General features: G+C 47.1%; 1 protein-coding gene across 1 annotated transcript in view; it reads right to left on the bottom strand.

Moving 5' to 3' along the window:
- Nucleotides 1–8,226, bottom strand: part of KIAA1217 (KIAA1217 ortholog) — a gene marked incomplete in the record, with an annotated part of 421,704 nt that extends 413,478 nt beyond the window's left edge. The window contains 1 exon segment of the mRNA XM_027771604.1: nt 7,927–8,226. Within this exon segment, the coding sequence (XP_027627405.1) occupies nt 7,927–7,996 (70 nt within the window).
- Nucleotides 8,227–25,527: the final 17,301 nt, after the last annotated feature.

Below are 25,527 nucleotides of genomic sequence, written 5' to 3'. Positions count from 1 at the left end.
ACTACCGAAGGGCTTCCTGGCTGGGATAGAGGCTGTCGGCAAAGTAAAAAAGCGAGGGCTGGGGGACCAGCAGTTAGTGTAATGGCTATGTCGCTGGACTCCCATGTAGTCGACCGCGGTTCGTGTCCCAGACCCGGTGGCTTAAACTCACGCTAGGCGCGTGTGCGGGCGTGCCCAAGATCCCGAGAGGAGAATGGAGGAGAAGGGATTGCGGCATGACCATCCCCCCCGGGGGGGGGGTGATTTCTCACTTTCTGTCTCTCTGTCTCTCTCTCTCTGTCTGGCAAGTGCACGTGCCCTATGGCAAAAACCTCTAAAAAAAAAAAAGAAAGAAAGAAAAAAAGAAAACGAGGGCTGGGCCAGACACCTGGAAGCCAGAGGATCACGGATGGGGCATCGGAAAGGAGAAATGCACGCAGCGAGTTGGACAGCAGCCTGCGGTACGCCATGACTCAGATGGCTTAGCAGGTCGGCTGACCTGCAGAAGGGCCCCGGGGCCTTCGTCATTCAGGCATTTCGCCCTGCTCGCTCTCCTGCAGATCCCCAAGAGCCAGTAGCAGCGCTGAAAGTTCCCTGAGATTTCATGCCTGATTTGAGATCAGGTGGGCCCCATGTTTGTTCTTTCATTTTAAAGTTTATTTTTTAAAAGAATTATTTTATTTAAATTTATTTATTTATTTACTTATTTTTTAAAACTTGATCAGAGAGGGACAGAAAGAGAGAGAGAGAGAGAGAGAAAGAAGAGAGAGAAAGTAAACTGCCAGGTCCAGGACTCGAACCACAGCCCACCATGTGGGAGACCAGTGACCTTAACCCCCACTCCACCTGCCGGCCCATGAGTTAGAGAGACAACACTGACAGGGTCCAGATGCCACGATCCACCGCAGACTCAGACTCAGCTAGCCCTGGATGCGGGGGACAGGCATGCTCACATGGTCAGGGCGGTCCCAGGATGAGAACCTGCAACTCTCACACATGGGTCTGTCTCATAGTGTCATGTTTCACCGTTGCACCACTGCCTGGCTCCCCATAGCGTCTTTTACTAATACCTTGGCATTGGAGAGAAAGTGGACAAATACGGGAGCCCCATTTATCTTGGCTTTTGTTTAGCTGCCTCTATAATGCTACTTTAAAAAAAAAAAAAAGTTTATTTCTTCCATGAACAAGAGACACTCAGAAAAAGAGAGACTTAGAGACAGGATCCTCATCAGGGCTCAAAGCTACAACGCACCACTGCCTTAGCCAGCTCTAGAACACGAGCACGCGTGTGCCCTGTGTACTCAGGAAAGTCTCCAGACACAAATCTGGAACCTTCCCTCCCAGATCAGCCGCACAGAGCCTCGGTGTGCTTTATCTCCGAGCCTCCCTCTGGCCCCTCTACTATGGAATTTGGTGGACTGTGCGGGGACACTCTCTCGCCACAGGGAACATGGCGGGTGCTGCTGTTCTGGCTGGCTGTACAACCTCTCAGTGTGCCGAGGCAGAGTTCTGTGTGTCCAAACCGCACATTCTCCTGCCGCACACACACAAGACCACATTTTCCAGACCCTTCCTCTAACGGGGACCTTATTCTAATCTGGTCAGTGCAATGGGGGTCAGCTTTTGTCCGGGCCCCTGCCCTCCTGAATCATCTTCCACCCACTCTCTCTCTTTGGCCACTAAATGCAAAGGATCTGATGAAACTGTCCAAGGCCCTGAAGGGTGACAGAAAGAGCCTGGGTAGGCCACCCAGGAGATCCACCTGGCCAGAAACATCGCATTCCACTGTGTGTGAGCAAGAAATTAACCTCTATCATGCACAATCACCACATGAGGGGTCTGTCACAACAACGAGCCTATCTGACTAATATGCTTATTCTGCTGTGGACACACAGGGTCCCCTAGGATCCCTCCGTTTTCAGCTTTTCCTTGTTAATATCATAAAGATCACACCATATACAAATGCACATAGAAATTATGGCTGACACCAGGCCATTATATTCCCCCAAAGAACCTTTTTTAAAAAAATTATTATTTATTTTATTTATTCATTCATTTATTTTAATTAGACCAGAGAGAGATACGCACAGAGAGAGAGAGAGGGAAAGTGAGAAAGCAAGCCACCAGGTCCAGTATTCGAACCGCAGTCAGCCATGTGGGAGTGTCCAGGGCCTTAACCACCATGCCACCTGCTGGTTCCCCTTTCCCCCCCTCCACCAAGAACCTTAAGTCAGTGATGGAGACAATTTCTGTGCAGGCCTTAGACCAACTACGGACAGATCCTCCCCTAGTCAGAGCAGCATTCTCTGTCAGTGTTGATAAAAGTTAATTGATTCAGGGCTGGCAGGTGGTGTGGTGGTTATAGGCGCTGGATTCCCACATGGCCAACCATGGTTCGAATCCCGGACCTGGCAACTTGCTTTGTCACTTTCTCTCTCTTTCTCACTCACTCTGTCCCTCAATGGTCAAATTAATAAGTAAATAAATAAATACAGTTGAATAAAATATTTGAAAAAAAAAGTTAATAGATTCATTCATTCACACAAATATTTATTGAGTACTTCCTCCATACAAGGAAAGAAGTTAGAGTGGTGGGGTGATCAAGACAGACTTCCCTTCCCTCATACAGTGGGCCAAATCGTAAGGAGGGAGGCAGACAGCAAACCAATAATATATACATGTCCTATAGTGATAAGTACTTTAAAAAATAAAACAGGAGGACAGCCCTATGGCCTAATGGTCAAGGAAACTGGATCCTCCATGGCCAATCGTGGGTAAAATCCTGACTCCATTGGCTTTAAAAACATGGCAGGTGCATGTACACAAGGGTGCTCAAAATCCTGACAGGATGGAGAAATGTGCAATAGAAGAGATGGTGGCATGACCATGCCCCTCTGAGATTGCTTCCTCCCTCCCCTCCCCAGACACACACCCTCTGGCAAAAAAAAAAAAAAAAAAAAGGAAAGAAAAAGAGTCAAGGGGGATTAGGGGATAGAAACTGATGGAGATATTTTAGAGATGTCTGAGACGAGACCTGCATGTCTGTGATTCCCCAGGCTTTGCACTCCATGGGAGGCTGCAGATCAGGGCTGGGTGAAGGCTGCCAATCAGGGGCGGGGAAGGCAAACAGGTGCACTGACCTGCGTGGAAGCTTTAAGACCTTTAGGGCCAGGTATATAGGCATTTCAAAAAGTTTATGGAAAGTATGTATTATGAAAAAAAAATTATGTATAGATTTACATTTTTTTCCCCACCAAAATAAACTCTGACTTTAATTCCATTTGCACATTAACTTTTTGAAGTCCTGTGGTAAAAGCAGATACCTCCAGGTTGCTATTGACAGGTACAAGTCAACCCAAGGAAAGCCTATCCTCCAGGACTGCACTGAAGAGCGGGTGGCTTTTAAAGGAAGCATGATATAGTTAGATTCAAAATCTACCAATAATTATTGAGTGCCAACTCTGTGAATGCACGACACAGTACATGCCCACATTATTATACTAGCCTGGCTATTCAGTCACAGAAACCTTATTTGCTGATTAGAGCTATTCTTAGGATGATCACATGCCCCAGTTTGCCTCCACAGTTCTGGGTTACAACTGTTGTCCTAGTGAAATTATTTATAGTGTCCCCTTTCATTCTCAAAAGTATATTGGTTTAGACAATAAGCTACATGATCACCCAAGAGATTCTTATCGATAGCAGGTTGATAAACTCAAAGTCCTAGGGTAGTATAGTTAATCAATCTTTCATTCGACAAATATCTATTGAGTGCCTTCTGCATGCCTGCTGCTTTGTTTGGTGCCGGTAATGCAAACTGAGTACGACAGGGTCCTTGCCCTGAAATAGCACATCGTAATTGGGTAGAACAGATACATAAGCACATACAGGAGAGTACAATGACAGAAGTGGACATTTGGGGGAGGACAGCTAAGAAATGTCACCCTCCCTGTGGTTCTCAGGCTGACCAGAGAATGTAAATGAAGCCACTGTTCTTTACAGTATCATATAAGCCCAGAACTTAATGGGATCTTTGACATGTAACCTGGTTTCTTCTATTTTTTAATAATCTTTCGGTCACCCATTCTATTCTGGGTCCTAAATATTGGAGCCTCCCAAGGCACGTCAGTTGAACCTTCCTTTGGCACACAGACTTAATCCTAGGTGTTTAATGATTTGCCACCCGAAGTTTCATGTTTTAGACTATAGTCTTAGTGGCCAGTGATTGGATGTCCTCTCAGAAAGTCATGTGCTGGGACTTGATTGTAATATTAAGGTGTTTTGTTTTGTTTTGTTTTGTTTTGTTGGGAGACAGAAAGTGAGAAATAATGGCCACACCACAATCCCTTCTCCGCCATTCTCCTCTCAGGATTTGGGGCATACAAGCACATGCGCCCACAGTGAGTTTTACGTCGCCAGGTCCAGGACTTGAACAGTGGTCAACTACATGGGAGTCCAGTGACGTAACCATCTGCTGGCCCCTGTAAAGGTTTTTAAGTGAAAACTTAATTCCTCTCCAGAGTCCCAGAGTGGGGCCTTTCAGTATGAGGATGTCATTAAGGCAGGACCTCCATGACTGAGTTCTGGAAGGGTCTATAAGCACAGGGAATGAGATCAGAACAGCAGAGAGAAAGCCACCGGGGTACAGACCATGTGCGTCTCTGCTCAAAGTTGTACCCTCCACAATTTTGTGATGCCTTTGGACTTTCCTGTCACCTGAACTGTGAGTCAAAATATCCTCTTCAATTCACACAGTCTCAGGTATTTCTGTAAGCAATGCAAAAATGGATAAGATACAGGATATCTCTCACAATCTCTAGTCCTCTCTTCTCTCTTCCAATCACAAATATCCAAACTGCAATCAACATCTCCACTTGGATAGATTCCTCATTTTTAACATACACAAGACTTTCGGCTCCCACCCCAAACCATAACCACGCTCTCATCTATCCCTCTCAAATGCGTTCCCACTTGGTAAAGGGCAACTCCATTCTTCCAGCTCCTCAGGTCAACATTTTGAAGTTGTCACTAACTTCTTTTTCTCTTACATCCCATAGCCAATGTCTTAGCAAAGTCTTTTGGCTTTACCTTTAATGCACATCAAGTATCTCCCATCATTCATTCATTCATTCATTTATAATTTGCCAGAGAGCACATGCACTTGCCAGAGAGAAACAGAGAGAAAAATAGAAAACACCCTCAATGGAGCTGGTCACACGGTAATCCTTCCTCTTCCATTTCTCTGTCCATTTGGGATTTGGGGTGCACATGCACAAGTGCCTGGTGTATTCTTCAAGCTGCCGCTGCATGTGGAACTCAAACCATGTAGTCAGTCATATGAGTTCTAGAGTCCTTAAACGCCGGGCCACGATCCAACTCTCTATTTTTATAATCATGATAGAGAGTACATACGCACACAGAAAGAACTTCTAGCTATCTAACATGCTATATGCTTATTTGTTCATTGTCTGCCTCTACCTCCTTACTCCGCTCCTTAAAGCTGGCCCTTAGAATGTGAGGGGGAGGAGGCCTTCAAAAAGTTCATGGAGGGGCCAGCAGATGGCACAATGGTTACATCACTAGACTCCCTCATAGCTGACTGAGGTTCAAGTCCCAGAGCCAGTAGCTTAAAACTCAACTCAGGCACATGTTATGTGCACGCCCGAGATCCTGAAAGGAGAATGGAGAAGGGGTGGCAGTGTGGCCATTTGCCCTGAGGGGTGATTTCTCACTTTTTCTCTTTGTCGCTCTGTCTCTCTGGCAAAAACACACACTCCATAGCAAAAATCTCTCTTTAAAACAAACAACCAACCAACCAAAAAACTCATGCTGGGTATGTGTGTGCATGTGTGCCAAAGATTCCAAGAGGAGAATGGAGGAGAAGGGACTCCAGCACAGCCATCGCAGACACTCCTGAGGGCTGATTTCTTGCTTTCTGTCTCCGTCTCTCTGGTACATGCCCTATAGGAAAAATCTCTTTTAAAAAAATAATTTTTTATTTAATTTTATTTATTCATTCATTTATTTTAATTTGACCAGAGAGAGACACAGAGAGAAAGTGAGAAAGCAAGCTACCAGATCCAGGACTCAAACCATGGTTGGCCATGTGGGAGTTTCCAACGCCTAAACCATCATGCCACCTGCTGACCTCTGCAAAAATCTCTTAAAAAAAAAAGTTCATGGAAAATGTGCATTATGGAAAAACCATGCATAGATTTCAAGGGTTTGCACCAAAATACTCATCATTTCCATTTTTCAATAATTTTTTTGAATCCCCTCATATAAGTTAAATGAAGGAAAGTATTTTTGTCTCTTTCACTTTCTGCTAGGTCCCAGCAGCTAAAGCAGTGACTGCTTCATAATGGACGCTCAGTGTTTATTGAATGAATACTGGTTCAGTCTGACCATCCTAGCCTCCTAAGCACCTTTGCATTGCTGTGGTTGTGAAAATTGTTTCCTAAATTGATCCTATTCTGGGACCACCAGATGGCGGAATGGGTACATGGCTTGACTCCCACATAGTGGATTAGTTTGGGTCCAAGACCCGGTGGCTTAAAACTCATGCCAAGCATGGGTACGTGCATGCCCAAGATCCCAGAGTAGAATGCAGGAGAAGGGAAGGCGGTGTGGCCATCCCCCCTGGGGGGTGATTTCTCTCACCTTCTGTCTCTCTCTGTCTCTCCAGTGAGCCCACACACCCTATTACAAAAATCTCTCTTAAAAAAAAAGAGAGATAATTACTCTTCTAGAATCTGGGTCATTTCTTTCAGGACAAGTCCAGAGGCTGAGACCTGCGGGGTGGGGGTGGGGGTGATCTCCTGCGGCCTCCAGGTGCGCTCTGCCTTGGAAGCACAAACACAGAGGACTCCTGGACTGGAGACTGTGGTATGCGCTGGCATTTACTAAGCTTAAGGTTTCCTGCGTTTCCCTTGGGTCTTTCTATCTCCAGTAATTCTATTTTCTTCTGTCTGGCTTAGTTTTGCATTTTCAGTGAGTATGAATCATGTGTTACTTCCCTTTTACATTTTTAAAAAACACACACCTTTTCCCCAGTGCATAATCCCTACTCCCACGCTCAGCACTGCACCCCCCTACGTCTTTTTGTTAGCAACTGGCCCCTGGATGAACCTGGGGAAGGGTGTGGTGGAGCAGTTGGGGACTGTGTGGTCTAGGAAAAGGGTGCCTGTATGATACTGTACTATAGGCTCTGGCATTGCAGATGTCAGAGGCAGGAGAGCCGAGAAGTCCCTTTGCGACCCAACCCTACTGCAAAGTTTCTTTGGAACCATACAAGCTTCTGGAAATTCCCTACGGAAAACATGGGTCTATAACAAACACCATTACAAGGGAAACTGCCTGGAGAAAATTTCCCTAAATTATCTCACAACTCCCAACTCTTTAATTAAAACGTAAAGAAGATTCAGAGTTCTATCCATCATCCAGATGTACAAATACTCTCCTGCTGTTCTGATCTGGAAAATAAAATTTCCCTAAACTCCGTAATTTCACTCTAAAGTGCTGCTAAACTTTGCATCCAACATGCATCTGGCCTCCTGGAATCCCCCAACCAATGAATGGAAATGCTGCCCTCTTAGAGACAGTTTAGTGAAATCAGTTCCTTCTTCCCACTGGAGCACGGGAGAAAGGAGTAAAAGCTGCTTAGCGATTTATTTGCCATCGCCTTAGAGAGCGAGCACAGACCGACCGCTCTCTGTGCGACCAACGTGACATGACCCGCCACCTCCTTCGCTGCTTAGGAAAATCCTGCCAGAGATAAAGTCAAGCCCAAGAAATCACAGCTCTGTTGACTCTGTTTTGAAAAGGCACCACCCCAAGAAATAGGCATTTTTCTTTTGCCAGGCGCCAGGTCTCCCGTTTATAAAAAGCAGCCGGCGGCGAGGGACACGCGTCCTTGTAACTCCATCTTTGAATGGGTCAGTTACTTACCCTGCATCTGTCTGCTGTCTGCTGAGGAGGGAAGGCTCGGCTCACATTTCTGGCTTTCGTTTTCTTCCATTGTCCCTGCCGGCGGCACAAGCTCCCTGCTCTCTGCAAACTTCAGAGCTCAGTTCTGAAAGCTCCCAGAACGCGCCTGGAAGGGGCCCCGGGGTGGGGAGGAGGGGACGGTGCGAAACCCCACCCCAAACTATTCTCCACTCCGGTGCAAAGTCTCTTTGGCCCGAGAAAACTGCATTCCAGCGCCGGCCTCCCCCGTTTCCCCCGTCCCCCAGTCCCTCGGTCCCCAGGTGCCTCAGTCTGTCCGCCCGCCAGCCGGCCGGGTCCCTGAGGACTGGGGGCCGAGCTTCCCGGGCGGCGGCCGCCCCTGCCTCGGGCGGGCCCCAAGCGCCTCGCCGCGCCCGCTGGAAGTCCCAACAGGTGATGGCCATTCCTGCCCGGGACGCAGCCTGCCTGGTTCCGCCGGCGCGAGCCACCCAGACTCTGCGGCCGAGGAAGGAAAACAGTTCACACATGATTAGGGACAGGAACCTTTGCTGGAAGCCAGCTCTGTGGTCTCTTTAATCTCTGAGGCCGAGTGTGCTCCGAAGTCGGCTGATAAACACACTAATAAACAGCTCACCGCTCCGTCTCCCAAACTGCAGGGAAATCCCTTAAACCAACAAACAATGGGAAAGACGGAGCATACGCCGCCTCTTAGCACTTTCCGCGCTACTTTCCAGGACTTAACATCTATAAAGAGGTTTAATTTCCCCACCGTTGACTTCAATCGCTTAATCTGGACGTTTAAAAAGAGTTTGACTCATGTGTGTTCACTTACTCGGGCTTCTCCCCTCCCCCGACACACGCGCGCGTGCACACGCGCACACACACACACACACACACACACACCCTTGATCACAAATATGAAAAGTAAACTAGTAAATAAATCAGCCTTCTGAATCTCTCTAGTTAATTACCTGAAAACATTTGAAAAGCAATTAAAATGCTTTTGTTCGGACAGAGTTACATCCAACATACGTTTTCTTTTTTTAAACTACCTACAAATATTTATTTTGCTCTTTACCCAGTCCTTGAAAAGCTGGCAGATTTCCCAGAAAGAGAAAATAGGCACAACGTACACACACACACACACACACACACACACACACACACACATACACACACACACACACGAATGGGGAAATAATCCCGGCAGCATTAGGTCTGCTGTTTCAGACATAGAAAACCACATGGGCACTGATAGGAAGAGGTGATCTTTTCCCTAGGCAGTGGCTCTCTCACGGGAGAGGAAAAGGGACAATGGCTCTCCTGCTGACCATACCTTGACCCAATTGACGGGCCACTCAGGCAAGGTTTTAGATTGATTTAAATCAAGAATGTGCAGGGAACAATGGCTGGCCTATCCTCCGGATTATGACCTCAAGTCACCTGTGTGTTTTGGCAGCACAGGGGACATATTTTGGTCATTAGGACCTAAAGATGTGGAAATGCTTAAAGAACAAAGGATATAGACCAAAAGGAAAGTGGACGTGCCAGCGATGGGAGCCCCTCAGCTCCTCAGGAGACTCTTCTTGAAATCCAAGAAGCTCTGGTGAATCTTCCAGAAAATTCAAGCCATGCCCTGGCAGCAGGATCCAGGCAGCTGGTTTTACGAGGCAGACAACTCAAGGTCTCCATGACTTTGTAACAGAATTACCTGGTAATCTTGCTTTAAGGAGGATCTAATCTTACAGTTTCTGAACCAGAGGCCTGCAGGCAATCGCCAGATGAATCTTGTTTTAACCTTACAATTTCCTTGGGTACACAATGTTCCCAAAGGAGGGTTCACCTATGTCCGTGCCCCCCAGGTCGAGATTATCCTGATTCTAGATAGCTGTTGTGTGTTTATCTTCAAGTTATTAATGCGGGGTGGGGAGAAGTTGGAGAAAGGAAGGGAGAGAGGAGTATTGCAGGTATTATAGGGCCGAAGAAGCAGCCTTCACCAGATGGCCCTGGGCCCTGGGCCCTGGGCTCTGTCCCCACCCTGACTTACTTTGGAATGGAAGAACTCACTCTTAGCTGCATTTATCTGTCACTTGACACAACACAGAGGCTAAATCCCCAGGATGCAGGAGACAACAGCAGGCCTGCCATGGCAAACCACAAAACAGCACCCTGCCCCTAGCCCTTCCTGCCTAGATCAACACAGGCAGAAAAGATCCTTTGAGGGGGGCTGTTAGGAATGTGTCAGAGCAGCCCTTCAGGCCTCTGTTGACCCTAGTGTGGCAAAGTGGGGAAGTTCTCCCACCACGTTTGATCCCCAGGTTCCAGGCAGCCTAAGGGGCTCCCCCAAACAACCCAACCATGTGATCAAGCTGCTAGGATCCTCTCTTCCCCCACTGGCAAAGTAGCAGCCTCCTCTGAGAGTCCACAGAGCCAAAGTCGTTGTGAACGCACAAAAGAAAAAGGCAGTAAGAGAAAGACAACAGAAACCATTAAGGACCCTGAAATCTAGACCCTTATTGACAGTAAAACTTGTTCTCTTGGCTGATCAAACTCTCTGACCATTTTATAGGAAAGAGCTTCTGTTGGACTAGTTACTGGCCCGTGTTCCTTCTTAAGAACAGGAATTGAGGACCAGCAGATGGTGTAGTAGGTGAGGTGTTGGAATCCCGCATGGCTGACTGTGGTTTGAGTCCCTAACTTGGACCTGGCAGCTTGAAACTCACACTGGGCACATGTGCACCCAGGGTCACAAGAGGAGAATGGAGGAAAAAGGATAGTGGGGTGGTCATTCCTTGTGGAGGGTGATTTCTTTCTCTCTCTCTCTCTCTCTCTCTCTCTCTCTCTGGTTAATGCACATGCCTATAGCAAAAATCTCTTCCAAAAAGAGAATAGGAATTTTTTTTCTCTTTTTTTGGAGAGGTTTTTGCTATAGGGAGTGTGCACTCACCAGAGACACAGAGACAGAGAAACAGAAAGCAAGAAATCACTCCCCAGGGGGAATGGCCACGCCGCAATCCCTTCTCTTCCATTCTCCCCTCGGGATCTTGGGCATGCACACACATGCGCCCAGCGTGAGTTTAAGCCACTGGGTCCAGGACTTGAACCGCGGTTGACTACATGTGAGTCCAGCGACATAGCCATTACGCCAACTGCTGGTTCCAAGAGAATAGGAATTAAAAATAGTTTGAGAAGGCTTTGTAGAAGATCCCTTCTCCTCCATTCTCCTCTCGGGATTTTGAGCACACACACACACACGCACACCCCTGGCATGAGTTTTTTCAGATGCCAGGTCCAGTCAGCAGTTGACTATGTGGGAGTCCAGCGATATAAACATTACACCATCTGCCATCTGCTGGTCCCTGTAGAAGGGACTTTTAAAAGTGAAAAGGTCACGGGCCGGAAGGTGGTGTGGTGGTTAAGAGTGCCGGACTCCCACATGGCCAACCTTGGGTAAGTCCTGGACCTGGTGACTTGTATTCTCACTTTCTCTCTCTCTCACTCTGCCCCTCTCCAGACAAATTAAAATTTAAAAAGTTAAATAAAATAATTACTGGGGGGAGGGAATGGAAAGGTCAGCTGGTGGTATGGAGGTTTAGGTGCTGGATCCCACATGGTCAGCTGTGTGGTTGGAGTCCTGGAACTGGCAGTTTGAAAATCATGCCAGGCACATGTGCACGTATGCCCAAAATCCCGAGAGGAGAATGGAGAAGTGACTGGCCATATCCACTGGGAGGTGATTTCTCCCTTTCTTGCCTTTTCTCTTTGTTTCTCTCTGGTGAGCACATGGGCCCTACGGCAAAAACTTAAAAAAAAAGGGGGGTGGGGCAAGGATGGAATGACAGTATGAGTTTATTTGGTGCCAAAAAAGTTGCAATCTCTGACTAGTTTTTCGTATCTGCATTTCCTATGAACTTTCTGAAGGCCCCTCACGTTGATGCCCTTGTACAAAGTATTTCACACATCTCTCCCCAAAGCATATAGACCTTACTAAGAAATTATTTCTTGATCATTAGCTTCTCTGGAAAACAGTAGCTGTATTCTGAAATCTACATAAACTTGATGACTCAAACTGTCATGAAGAATACTATTATTCTCAATGCTGTTACTGTGGAGATGTTCTTTAAGAAATACTGTTTAAGCTGAAAGTACAGTGTGTTTTTTTGTTCATTTAATAGCTGGCCTTAAGAATTGCTATGACAGTCCAACCTGCCTACTGCGGTACTTTGAAATTTGCTGTGAAAGGCAGAAAAGAGAGCGGGAAGAACTTGAAATTTGATTTTCCTCTCATAATATAGGGAGTTACAGTAATGATCTCAGTGGGCTAAATTTTCAACTCTATTTCCGCTAACCAGGAAAGGTGCAAAACTATTTCTTGGTTAATGGGTCCACGTGTTGCAATTTATGACTCAAAATGAGCTAACACACGAAAAAGTACCATTTAAAAGGAAAGACAGATGATGAGATAAAGGGAAGAATGCTGTGAAGGCCAAAGGCGGTTTTGCAGTCATGGCTAACCTATTACAGAGCGGGGCCATTACTGGTTTTGCTAACACGACTTTGGTTGTGTCCACTAGGATGGGAATTAAGCACAAGATCATAAACAATTGCATATGCTTTCTCTGCAGCCCTATTTAATCACAGGGGTGTGGAGGGCACGTCCATTCCCTAAATGTAAGTCTTTCAAGAGAAATCACTGCCAGAACCAAGCATAAGTGGAACTACCTGAGATACAAGGAGTTTTCCAAAAGTTCATGAAAATGTGCTTATAAAAAAAAATCATCATGGATTTTAATTTTTTTGGACCCAAATAAAACTTGTACTTCAATTCCATTTTTCCATTAGCTTTTTCATTTTCTTTTTTTTTTTTATTTTGCCATAGGGCATGTGGGCTCACCAGAGAGAAGTAAGAAATCACCCCACAGAAGGAATGGCCACACCACAATCCTTTCTCCTCCGTTGTTCTCTTGGGATTTTGGGCACACATGTATGTGCACCCAGCATGATTTTTAAGACGCTGGGTCCAGGACTCAAACCTGTGTCAACTAAGTGGGAGTCCAGCACCTTAACCACCATGCCATCTGCTGACCTCACCATTAACTTTTGGTCTCCTTGTATGTTTGATTTTTTTTTTTTTAAGTCCTATTAAGAGTAAAATAGGGCCAGCCCTGCACTGCAGCAAATGGTTGCTGTGCACAGAACAGCCACTGTCAGTGGCTTAAAAAACAGGCTGGAGGCGCATGTACACGAGTGCCCAAGGTCCAGACCAGATGGAGGGGTGGAGGAGGAAGAATTGCAGTAGGACTGTTCCCCAGCAGGGAAACAGAGTGCTTTCTCTCTTTCTCTTCTCTCTGGTGAGTGCATGAGCCCTTTAGCAATTAAATATATTTAAAACTAAAAAAGGGATAAGAGGGGCCAGCAGGTAGTATGGTGGTTAAGGTGCTAGGGTCCCTTACAGCTGACCATGGTTCAACTCCCAGACCAGCAGGTGAAAATTATGTCAGGTACATGTACGTGCCCATGTACGCCAAATCCCAAGAGGAAAATGGAGGACTTCAGCATGGCTATCCCCCTTAAGGGATAATGTCTCACTTTCTCTCTCTCTGTCTTTCTATGGCAAGCACATGTACCCTACAGCAAAAACCTAAAAAATAAAAATAAAAAAAATAAGATAGTTATGGCCAAGTTCCATGGTACAGTAGTAATGCGCTGCTTTAAAGAAACTGGATCCCATGCAGAAACCATTATTCGAATCTCCAGCATTGGTCAGCCAGAAACACACCAGTGGCATCACATATGTGTCCAAGACCTGACGGGCTGGAAGACTGGAGGAAGGGGACTGCAGTGCGGCAGATCCCGTGGAGGGCGGTCATCTCTCCTTTCCTTGCTCTCATCTGTCTCTCTTTCTGTCCTGTGCATTCTATCACTTAAGAAGGTACGTTAACATGACTTACTAACAGGACAGAAATGATACATGCTGAAATCCTTAAAATGTACTTTTCAGAGCTAGCCGGTGGTGTGGTGGTTAAGGCGCTAGACTCCCACATGGGGGACCATGGTTTGAATCCCAGGCCTGGCACCTTGATTCTCATTTTTCTATCTCTCTTTCTCTGTTTGTCTCTCTTTGGTGAGCACATGTGTCCTAAAGCTAATTAAAAAATAATAGTAAATAAAATTAAATAATTCTTTTTAAAAATACACTTTTCAAAGGCATGGATAACTGTGACAGTAAAAAGCAAACAAAGTAGAAAACAAGAATCATTCCAACCAGAGGCCTCATGTTTAAGATGCCATAGATCACAGTTTAAGGAACAGGCTACGGTGTGTCCCCCAGTCAGTCAGAAATAAAAGAGTTTTAACAACTGGGAAAACATTTGCTTAAGTGGAAGATCTGGTGAATGAAATGTAGACTCTCCAAGCCCAGCTTTGACAGCGATATGTCAGGTGGCTAGGGTGACCTTATGCTTAAATATAACCAGAGCACCGTGAGAGGGAGAGAGGGCACTATTAATAATTACAACCGGACAAGAAGTAACCAGGACTGTCTCTGGCTGACCCGCACAGATAGTCACCTGTGTGTGATTCAAGATAAGCCGTGTGTGCTCCTTAGGTTTCCAAGCAGAAAGCAAGCATAATAATGCTGTTTACATTCCCCGATGAACAGCCTATAAGAGAATATTGAGCACTAATCAAAGCAAAAGTGCGAGCCTCATCAGAGCTGTATTACACGTCCCACCAGCAATTTCACGTTGGAAAACAGACTGCACGATACGGTAGATTTCCATAGGATAAACTCACCGAAACAGAATTTTCCTTTTTCTGTAAAAAGCAAGGACCTCCCAGGTATGACAAAGGAACCATTGCTATGTCCAGCACGTTCTCCAGAGAGTAACCAGTCTTCCCTCGGAGAGTCTGGACAATCCCAGAGGCTCCAAGGAGACCTTGCCAGCCAAGGAGTGAGGTGGCCAAGATGCCCTGACACAAAGTCTCCTTATCCTGGGGCCAGCAGGTGGTGGAGCGGTTATGTCACTGGACTTGCACACGGCCAGCCCCCATGGGGGGTGATTTTGCACTTTCCCTCTCACTTTCTCTGTCTCTCTCTTTAGCGAACGCACACAACCTCTGGCAAAAAACTCAAATCAATCGATACATCAAGTCTTCGTATCCAGATGTCTTACAACATTTCTCCCACCCCTCCACACAAATCCCTCATGTGGGATATACAATACAAAATCACACCTAAAGCCAGCTCCCTGGTACAGCAGTAATGCAGTGCTCAAGAGAAGCTGAGGGTCCAGCAGATGAGCGAATGCACACAACCTCTGGCAAAAAACTCAAATCAATCGATACATCAAGTCTTCGTATCCAGATGTCTTACAACATTTCTCCCACCCCTCCACACAAATCCCTCATGTGGGATATACAATACAAAATCACACCTAAAGCCAGCTCCCTGGTACAGCAGTAATGCAGTGCTCAAGAGAAGCTGAGGGTCCAGCAGATGGCATAGCAGTCACATTGCTAGACTCTCACATGGCAACCACAGGTTTGAGTCCCCAACCCAGTGGCTGAAAATCATGCTGGGAGCATGTGCATGCATACCCAGGATCCCAGGCGGAGAAAGAAGGAGAAGGAATTGCAGTGTGGCCATCCTCCTGGGGGTGACTTCTCACTTTCTCTCTCACTGTCTGTCTCTCTAGCGAGCACACATGCTCTAAGAAAAAAATATCTTTAAAAAAAAAAAAAAAAGAGAGAGGGAAGTCGGGTCCCACATGGTGGTTGGCTGGAACCCCCGGCCCAGTCAGCCTGAAACACGTCAAGCACACGCTGAAGATCCCATGTGGGGCAGGGCCGCAGGGCTGCAGGCAGGGGATCACTGTGTGACCAGACCCTATGGAGGGTGCTCCTTTCTCTCTCTTTGTCTCTCTCTCTCTCTGTGCATGCATTCAATCATGAACAAAGAAAAACCTACACTTAGATCCAATGTGTTAATACTTTAAGCATATTTGCTTTTCTTTTTAAGAGAATCCATTGATGTTCATTTTTATCGGGTTTCTTTTATCTACTTAGAGCTGGAAGACGCTGGGGAGCCTGCACGTCTGCTTGGCAGCGTGGACACAGCTGCATCTGTGCACCACATCTGGGATGGTGCTCCGCTCTGCCCCGGTCACCACAGACCACGTCTGTGTTCCAGGTGGCAACTTCCAAGTGAAAATTGCAACATGAACATGCTCATGTCTTTCATGCCCCAATGAGCTAAACCTGGCGTGGCCCACAGAGTCCCTGCAGGCCCAGGGTGTAGTCCAAGAGAACATGAGCGTCTCCACGGAGACAAGCACCAACCACTTCCTCACTTTCCCCAGTGGTGCCACTAGCCGCCCCTTCCACAGAGTGGAAAGGAGGAAAAGGACTTCCTGGGCCTGTTTTGTGCTCTAGAGCGTCTACATCGGCCATCCCTCAAAGCTGCAGTGAGCTGTGGAGGGGGGCAAGAACTAAAGGGAATTTACATCATCAGAATATTGGGATTATGGCCCCCAGATGGCATAGCCGTTATGTTGCTCAACTCCCACATGGCTGACTGCAGTTCGAGTCCCAGGCCCGGTGGCTTGAAAATCATGTCAGGTGCACATATGTGTGTGCCCAAGATCCCAAGAGGAGAAAAGAGGAGAAGGGATTGTGGGGTGGCTGTCCCTTCCCCCCCCCGGGGGGGTGATTTCTCACTTTCCCTCTCACTGTTTCTGACTATCCGGAGAGCACACATGCCATATGGCAAAACCTCTTAAAAAAAAAAAAAAAAAAAAAAAAAAACAAAGATTATTGGGATCATATGATTCACTATTGCCTCCCCATCTCCCACCCCCACTGTGCAGATGAGCAAACTGAGGCCTGGGGAGTTAAATAGAGTCTGCCTCCCGTGGCTCTGGTCTCAGCTCCTACTCAGTCTTTGCTGGGGTACTTTTGCTAAATACTTTAAAGTCTTTTATCTTCGGGGCCAGCAGGTGGCATGGTGGTCAGGGCGCTGGGTCCCACATGGATGACTATGATTGCCATCTCCGGACCCCAAGGGTTGAGAAACATGCAGGGCACATGTATGTTTGTGTCTAAAATCCCAAGAGGAGAGTGGAGGAGAAGGACTGTGGCATGGCCATTCCCTCCCTGCAAGTGATTTTTCGCTTTCTCTCTCCTGTGAGCAGTATAGCAAAAGAAAAAAAAAAATGTATCCTCTTCTCATCACTAAAGTCAGACACAATTGCTCTAGGTGACCCCTCCATTTTTAAACTCTTTTGCCATACCGAAATGGAGAATAAATTTAGGGCCCAAACAGGAGAGTTTCTAAAGGGGAGGGCATACCCAGTTTCTTTTCTTTTTTCTTTTTTTTTTTTAAAGAACTATTAATTTAATTTTATTTGTTATTATTATTTTCAATTTGACCAGAGAGAAACAGAGAAGAGAAAGTGAGAAAGCAAGCCACCAGGTCTGGGACTCAAACTGCAGTCAGCAATGGCGGAGTCGAGCACCCGCATCCGCCCACAGAGTCCCTGCAGGCCCAGGGTGTAGTCCAAGAGAACATGAGCGTCTCCACGGAGACAAGCACCAACCACTTCCTCACTTTCCCCAGTGGTGCCACTAGCCGCCCCTTCCACAGAGTGGAAAGGAGGAAAAGGACTTCCTGGGCCTGTTTTGTGCTCTAGAGCGTCTACATCGGCCATCCCTCAAAGCTGCAGTGAGCTGTGGAGGGGGGCAAGAACTAAAGGGAATTTACATCATCAGAATATTGGGATTATGGCCCCCAGATGGCATAGCCGTTATGTTGCTCAACTCCCACATGGCTGACTGCAGTTCGAGTCCCAGGCCCGGTGGCTTGAAAATCATGTCAGGTGCACATATGTGTGTGCCCAAGATCCCAAGAGGAGAAAAGAGGAGAAGGGATTGTGGGGTGGCTGTCCCTTCCCCCCCCGGGGGGGGTGATTTCTCACTTTCCCTCTCACTGTTTCTGACTATCCGGAGAGCACACATGCCATATGGCAAAACCTCTTAAAAAAAAAAAAAAAAAAAAAAAACAAAGATTATTGGGATCATATAATTCACTATTGCCTCCCCATCTCCCACCCCCACTGTGCAGATGAGCAAACTGAGGCCTGGGGAGTTAAATAGAGTCTGCCTCCCGTGGCTCTGGTCTCAGCTCCTACTCAGTCTTTGCTGGGGTACTTTTGCTAAATACTTTAAAGTCTTTTATCTTCGGGGCCAGCAGGTGGCATGGTGGTCAGGGCGCTGGGTCCCACATGGATGACTATGATTGCCATCTCCGGACCCCAAGGGTTGAGAAACATGCAGGGCACATGTATGTTTGTGTCTAAAATCCCAAGAGGAGAGTGGAGGAGAAGGACTGTGGCATGGCCATTCCCTCCCTGCAAGTGATTTTTCGCTTTCTCTCTCCTGTGAGCAGTATAGCAAAAGAAAAAAAAAATGTATCCTCTTCTCATCACTAAAGTCAGACACAATTGCTCTAGGTGACCCCTCCATTTTTAAACTCTTTTGCCATACCGAAATGGAGAATAAATTTAGGGCCCAAACAGGAGAGTTTCTAAAGGGGAGGGCATACCCAGTTTCTTTTCTATTTTTTTTTTTTAAAGAACTATTAATTTAATTTTATTTGTTATTATTATTTTCAATTTGACCAGAGAGAAACAGAGAAGAGAAAGTGAGAAAGCAAGCCACCAGGTCTGGGACTCAAACTGCAGTCAGCCATGCGGGAGTCCAGCACCCCAACCACCAAGCTACCTGCTGGCCTCAAATCCCTCTCCCCTCCAGGAGAGCCAAGTCTGGTATTGTTTGGGGGTGGGGCGGCATTGCTGTAAAAGCCATTAGGCACAGGCAGCTCACCTACAGATACTTGCCAGGCTGGAGCGGAGCGCCCACCCTGCTCATTGAGGTCAGGCGCTAGTGCTGGGACCCTCCTAGGGGGGCGGGCTTCTCTGAGGGGGTCCCAAGCTGGAACAGGCCAGCAGAGCTAGCGGGAGGGACTGGTGAGCGAGAACTGGAGTGCAGCGCGGCCTCTGGTCAGGCATGACCCTCGGGCTGGGAAGTAGAAGGTGCGGCCCAGGGAGGTGGGGTCTGGGGTGTGACCTTGGAGAGCAGAAAGAGGCCCGGTGGCAGGGTTTCTGCTGCCTGGGGCGGGGTGGGGGGGCTAGAGGGGGTGTCCTTCCCCCTCCCTCCCGGAGTCTTTGCTCTCCTCTGCCCCCACCTCTGGAATTCAGAGCGCCTCACCTTCCCTACCAGGGCCGGGGTCAGCGAGATCAGACAGATCTCTTAAGACCCGGGATTTCAAACCGGTCCTGGGAAAACGGAATTCAAGTACGGGTGTATTTTGGTGAACATGTTTTGAAATCCGCACATAGTTTTCCTTTTTTCACAATAAGGCATTTTCCATGGAGGCCCCCTCGTGTATGCCTACCTGCCAAATAAACACCGAAATAGACTTTGTTTCCAGTTTGCATCTACTTTTGTTTGGCCTTTGTCGTCATTTCTCGGCCTCGGGCAGTGACCGCCACAAACCTGCTGGAGAGACAGAGCAGAGAACTAAAGGGGCGGTGTAGGTGCCTTCGTCCTTCCCTGTCCCCCGGCGGGGCTGGCAGGGCTGCCTGCGCGCTCGGGGCTGGGCCGAGGGGGCGCTCGCGGGATCCGGCCGCTGGGAACACTGGAGGCTCCGCAGCGTCGGGTGTGTGTTGGGGGGAGGGTCTCGGAGAGCTGGGGCGGGGGGCGCTGGAGGCGGGGGAGGGGTCCTGGGCCTGCGAGGGCGCCGGACGCAGAAGCTGCACTGCCCGGTCCGGAGCCCCGCTCTCAGCTTCGGGCCACGCCGCACCCTGAAGTTTTATCGAATTCTTCAAAGCCAATCACGTGCTTCAGGAGTGAAGTATTTTTACAGTGATTTTTTTTCCTCTCCTACCCGAGTGCACAGAATTTAAGGCGGGGCGGAAGCCTGTGGAGTAGGGAGTGGGGAGACTTATGTTCCTTGCAAATGAGAAAAACAGTTTCAATAGTGACGGCTAATTTCTGGAGCCAAGTGAGTAGATGGGGTGCTGAAATTAGGGGAGGGAGAAGAGGCCCTCCAGCACTTACAAAGGATTCAGGGCTTGGCCTCGGCCTGCAGTCAAGGGGAATTTCTGTGTTTGTCCCCACCTGCCGCTAGAGCTGAACATGCTTCCTTTCCACACTCGGTTGCTTTTGAAACATCATCCCCTTTTACACACTTTAGGATCTCTCCCCTGGACAGGATTTATGGGATAAAATATTTCATGACAGGTGGGGCCAAGACTTCCTAACACTTTCTCAGGAGCCTGGTCTTGTGTAACTGGGTTGAATTCATGAAAGTGAAAAGGGTGAATCGATTTTAATAAAGCAGTTTCTAGCTACCTTGGCACAGGTACCCCGGCATTCTACACCCCCTCTCCCTTCCAGGACTTTGGTATGTGACAAACTGGTGTAGTGAAGCAGCGCAGAAAGGAACTGGTGATACGCCCAGGCTTGGTCTGCTAACAGGCCCCTTCGGAGGAAGGCCATTGAAAATGCCTCTTTTTCTTTTTTTAAAAAGTAATTTGTTTTCTTATTTATTTTGCTAGAGGGCATACATGTTTGTCAGAGGGACAGAGAGAGAGGAAGAGAGCACTCCCCATGGAGAATGGTTAAGTTGCCATCCCTTTCTTGTCTTTCCCTCCTTTTAGGATTCTAAGCATGCATGCACATGCGCCTGGCATGTTTTTCAAGCTGCTGGATCTGGGACTTGAACCACATCTTTAACCATGTGGGATCCAGCCACCTTAACCACCAGGCCACTGGCCAACCCAGACTAAATGTTTTTTAAATACCAGTGGGCACCTATGCACAAACAAGAGAAAGAGGAGGGCTGGTCATAGTGCAATTCTTTTTCTTCCAAATCATCCTGTCAAGATCCGGGGCAAGCACATATGTGCAGGGCCTGTTTTTAAAATGACACTGGGATGGGATTTGAACCCTGGTGCGCCATGTGGGCTTTGGCTACCTCTGCACAGTACTTAACCACTGCACCTTGCCATGCTTGCCCAGGAGTGTGCCCAGTATGCAGAAATTTTGGTGCTAAAACTGGAAGGGTCCCAGGAAAACTGGGTTGAGTTGGTCACCCAAGATGCAGTCAGCATGGTGGGCAAAAGCCAGACCCTGAGCAAGTATAACCCCAGGCTGCACAGGCCAGGGAGAGGGAGGGGGAGAGGAGCAATGCAGTGAGCTCCAGTAGCAGCTGGCGGAGAAGGAAGCAGGGACTGGCTGCTGAATGGGCAGGACAGGTGCTTGCCCCTTTCCTGGAGCCACTGCTACCTGATGCAGCTATTGCCTAGCCTGAGCGCCAGAGAGCCAGGTCAGTTTCTCAGCAGACCTGGGAACTCATGTCCCGTCCTCCTTTATTCCACATGCAAATAATAACCCAACGATGGATCTTTTCCTTATCACCTGAAATGGGCACAATCTGTGAAAATCAGCACATTCGAGTGGACAGTTTCCAGAACTGATTCTGAAATAATTTCTTGCTTTCCATCTCTCTGTCTCTCTCTGGTGAGCACACATGCCCTATAGCAAAAATCTCTCTGAAAGAAAAGAGGAAGAATGACTTTAGTCATTTTTGTAGATTTTTTTAAAAGAAATATTTAATTTTTATTTATTACCATGATTATTATTTTTAATTTGAACAGAGAGGGAAAGTGAGAAAGCAAGCTGCTAGGTTCAGGACTCAAACTGCAGTAAGTCATGTGGGAGTCCAGGGCCTTAACCACCATGTCACCTGCTGGCCCCAGCTTTAAGTCATTTTTTTGTTTGTTTTTAGTTTGTTTGTTTGTTTATTTATTGTTATACATTCAACCACTGTATATCATTACAGCTTGTAAAATGAATTTTCCCAGCCTGAATACATTGTATGTTAGTCCAGTTAAAGTATTATCATACACATTATCATCAGCAGATAATTTTATCATTTTTGTATCTGTTAAATGTTTTGCTTTTTAGTCATTTTTGAACCTCGGCTCCTCGTTCAGCCGTTGGTACACATAGATGCCAAGTACGTGTGTTTCTCGTGATGGGATCAATGAAGGACTGATGGAAGGCTGTAGACGAAGGGGTATGTCTACGTCCACTTAGAGGAAGAAGGGAAGAGTGGAAGGAGGATCAACATTCATCAAGAACAGGAAAGGCTGGGACCAGCAGTTAGCATAATGGCTATGTTGCTGGACTCCCACGTAGTCGACCGCGGTTTGCATCCCGGACCCGGTGGCTTAAAACTCACGCCGGGCGCATGTGCGTGCATGCCCAAGATCCCGAGAGGAGAATGGAGGAGAAGGGATTGCGGCGTGACCATCCCCCCTGGGGGGTGATTTCTCGCTTTCTGTCTCTCTGTCTCTCTGGCGAGCGCATGCGCCCTATAGCGAAAACCTCTCCAAAAAAAAGAAATTAACAAAAAAAAAAAAGAACAGGAAATGCTTGGGAAAGAAGGTGACACATGCTCTCAAAAAATGAACAGAAGAATTTCACCAGGTGAGTCACACAAGAAAGCATTTCAAGTCTAGGGAACCCTGAGGGCCACAGCCAATGCCTTGAAGGAACAGGAATATGTTGTGTTGTTTTGAAGAGTGCTACAGAGAGGTGGCAAATAGTGGCAAACATAAAGAAATTTTATTTAATTTTAAAGTTTATTTACTTCTCCCACGGGAGAGAGATAGAGAGATGAACCCCCAATAGGGTTTTCATGCCGCTATCCATCCTCAGTCTCAGCCAGATTCTATCACAGGCACATACACACTCAGGGAGGTTCCAGGATGCAGACCCAGGACCGTTCCCATGTGGATCTAGTTGCATGACCACTGTGTTACTGTCTGGCCCTCAAAAGTAAAGAATTTGAAAAAAATTAGTGGTGGGACAGAGATAGGCAGAACACTGATAAAATAATCAAAGGTCAATATCAAGGGTTCTTGCCTTTCAAATGAGAAGTTTCAGTAGAATCTGGTGAACAATGAGGAATCAGGAGACCAACTCCATGCCTTAGAAAAGTGATTCTGGGGAGACCAGCAGTTAGCGTAATAGCTATGTTGCTGGACTCCCATGTAGCGACCGCGGTTTGAGTCCCGGACCCGGTGGCTTAAACTCATGCCGGGCACGTGCGCATGCGTGCCCAAGATCATGAGAGGAGAATGGAGGAGAAGGGATTGCAGTGTGGCCATACCCCCTGGGGGGTGATTTCTCGCTTTCTGTCTCTCTGTCTCTCTCTGTCTGTCTGGTGAGCGTGCACCCCCTATAGCAAAAACCTCCCAAAAAAAATTCTGGGAAGCAGCAAATGATGTAGTAGTTATGTTGCTGGACTTCCACATGGACTACTGTGGTTCAAGTCCTGGACCCAGTGACTTGAAACTCATACCGGGTGTGCCAAGATTCTGGAAGGAGAATGGACAAGAGATTGCGGCATGGCCATTCCCCCTGGGGGATAATTTCTCACTGTCTCTCTGGTGAGTGCACATGCCCTATAGTAAAAATCTCTCTCTTAAAAAAAAAGTAAATAAAATAAAAGAAGGCTGGTAGGTGCATGGTGGTAAGGCACTGGACTCCTGCATGGAGACTGCAGCTTGAATCCCAGACTTGGCGGCTTGCTTTCTCACTTTTTCCCTCCCTCTCTTTCTCTCTGTGTCTCTTTCTAGGCAAGTTAAAAAATAATAATAAAAAAATAAAATAATTCTTTAAAAAAAAGAAAAAGTGATTCTGTTGGCACACAATGGAGTCTATACTGAAAGGGGAACATGCACAACATGCCGTAAACGTGTGTCTGCTGGAAGTCCCAATGTCCCTCCATGACCCCTTGTCTCCTTTCCCAAGTACGGATAGTCCCTATCCGTAGACTTAAACGATTTGACTTGGGATTTTTCAGTTTTATGAAGGTGCGAAAGTGATACACACTCAGTAGGAATCAGTCTTTGAATTTTGAATTTTGCCCAGGTTAGTGACATGCGGTAGGAAAAGCTGCCCACCTGGAGATGTCATGTTGGACAGTGGCTGGCAGCTGCAGCTCCCAGGCAGCTGTGTGATCACGAGGACAGTCAACACGACCTCTACAGCCGACGGGGTGGCCAGTGTGCATCAGATATTGGGCTTTGTGTTTCACATTCCATTATATCTACAAAGCACCCATTTCAACTTACGATATTCTCGACTTTGAATGTGATTACCGGGCCAAGCCCTAACATAAATCGAGGCACTTGCTCACAGTCTACCCACCTGGTAAATATTCTCCCAGGTTAAAACTCACCCACTAAACACAAGCTTGAGTCACGATTACGCAGAAGTTACTTCAACTGTCAACCTCAACCTCTTATGTTTATCTAATAATAAGAAAAAAAAATTTAAATGTGCCCCAGTGGACAAAAAAAAAAAATCAAAAGGTAAGGATCAGCAGATGGCATAATGGTTATTGCATCACTGGACTCCCACAGTCGACTGCAGTTTGAATCCCAGACCCCGTGGCTTAAAACTGACACCGGATGCGTGTACGTGCATACCCAAGATCCTGAGAGGAGAATGGAGGAGAAGAGATTGTGGCATGGCCATCCCCTGGGGGGTGATTTCTCGCTTTCTGTCTTTCTGTTTCACTCTGTCTGCTTGGTAAATGCACGCTTCCTATAGCAAAAATATCTAAAAAAAATCCCAAACAACAAAACACACACACACACACACACACACACACACACACACACACGGTAGTAAAACAGAGGCAGAAAACACTATTAATGAACAAAGTGCTGTTCCTTTCGAGTTCTCAGTTACAAAGATGCACCCTCGTGCTCATTCTTCAGCTGTGCGATGACCTTGGACAAGCAGTTACTTAACCTCTCTGAGCCCTCAGGTTTCTCCAGCGGAAAATGAAGGCTTTAGGCTAGATAAACTCTGAGCCCCCACTCAATGTGAACATTGTGTTTCAGTTCTTCTCCAACAGCTTTTCTGGACAACGACTTGCACCGGGGCCTTTTGCCCCCTCAGCAGCGCTTCCCTCCCCGCCTCAGCTGTGCTAAGGAAAGGGAGAAACACCCTTCATTCTGTGTTCTGCCCTTAGCTCAGATGCTACCTACACATATAAGGCTTCGGCCTAGTTTTTGAGGGCTCACCTTTTAAAAAAATGTTTATTTATTCCATGAGAGAGAGAGAGAAAGAGAGCGACAAAGAGATAGCTCTTTCCATGGGGTCCAAACAGCACAATCCACCCCCAGCCTCAGCTGATCCCAGATCATGGGCAAGTGTGTGCCTGGCATACTCAGGGATGCCTCTGGATATGAATCTGGAACCTCTCCACGTGAGTCATTCTTGCAGAGTGTTTATGTTTGACCATTGTGCCATTGACCAGCTTTCCTCACTTTTTTTTTTTTTGAGAGATTTTTGCTATATGGTGCGTGTGCTCACCAGAGAGATAGGGAGACAGAAAGTGAGAAATCATCCCCCAGGGGAACGATCATGCTTCAATCCCTTCACCTCCATTCTCTTGGGATTCTGGACATGCACATACATGCACCCGGTGTGTTTCAAGTTGCTGGGTCTGGGACTCAATCC

This window comes from Tupaia chinensis, unplaced genomic scaffold, assembly GCF_000334495.1.
Source record: "Tupaia chinensis unplaced genomic scaffold, TupChi_1.0 Scaffold000001_1, whole genome shotgun sequence".
NCBI lineage: Eukaryota > Metazoa > Chordata > Mammalia > Scandentia > Tupaiidae > Tupaia > Tupaia belangeri.
Note: the sequence above shows the minus strand (reverse complement) of the source record. Positions and strands in the feature narration are given on the sequence as shown.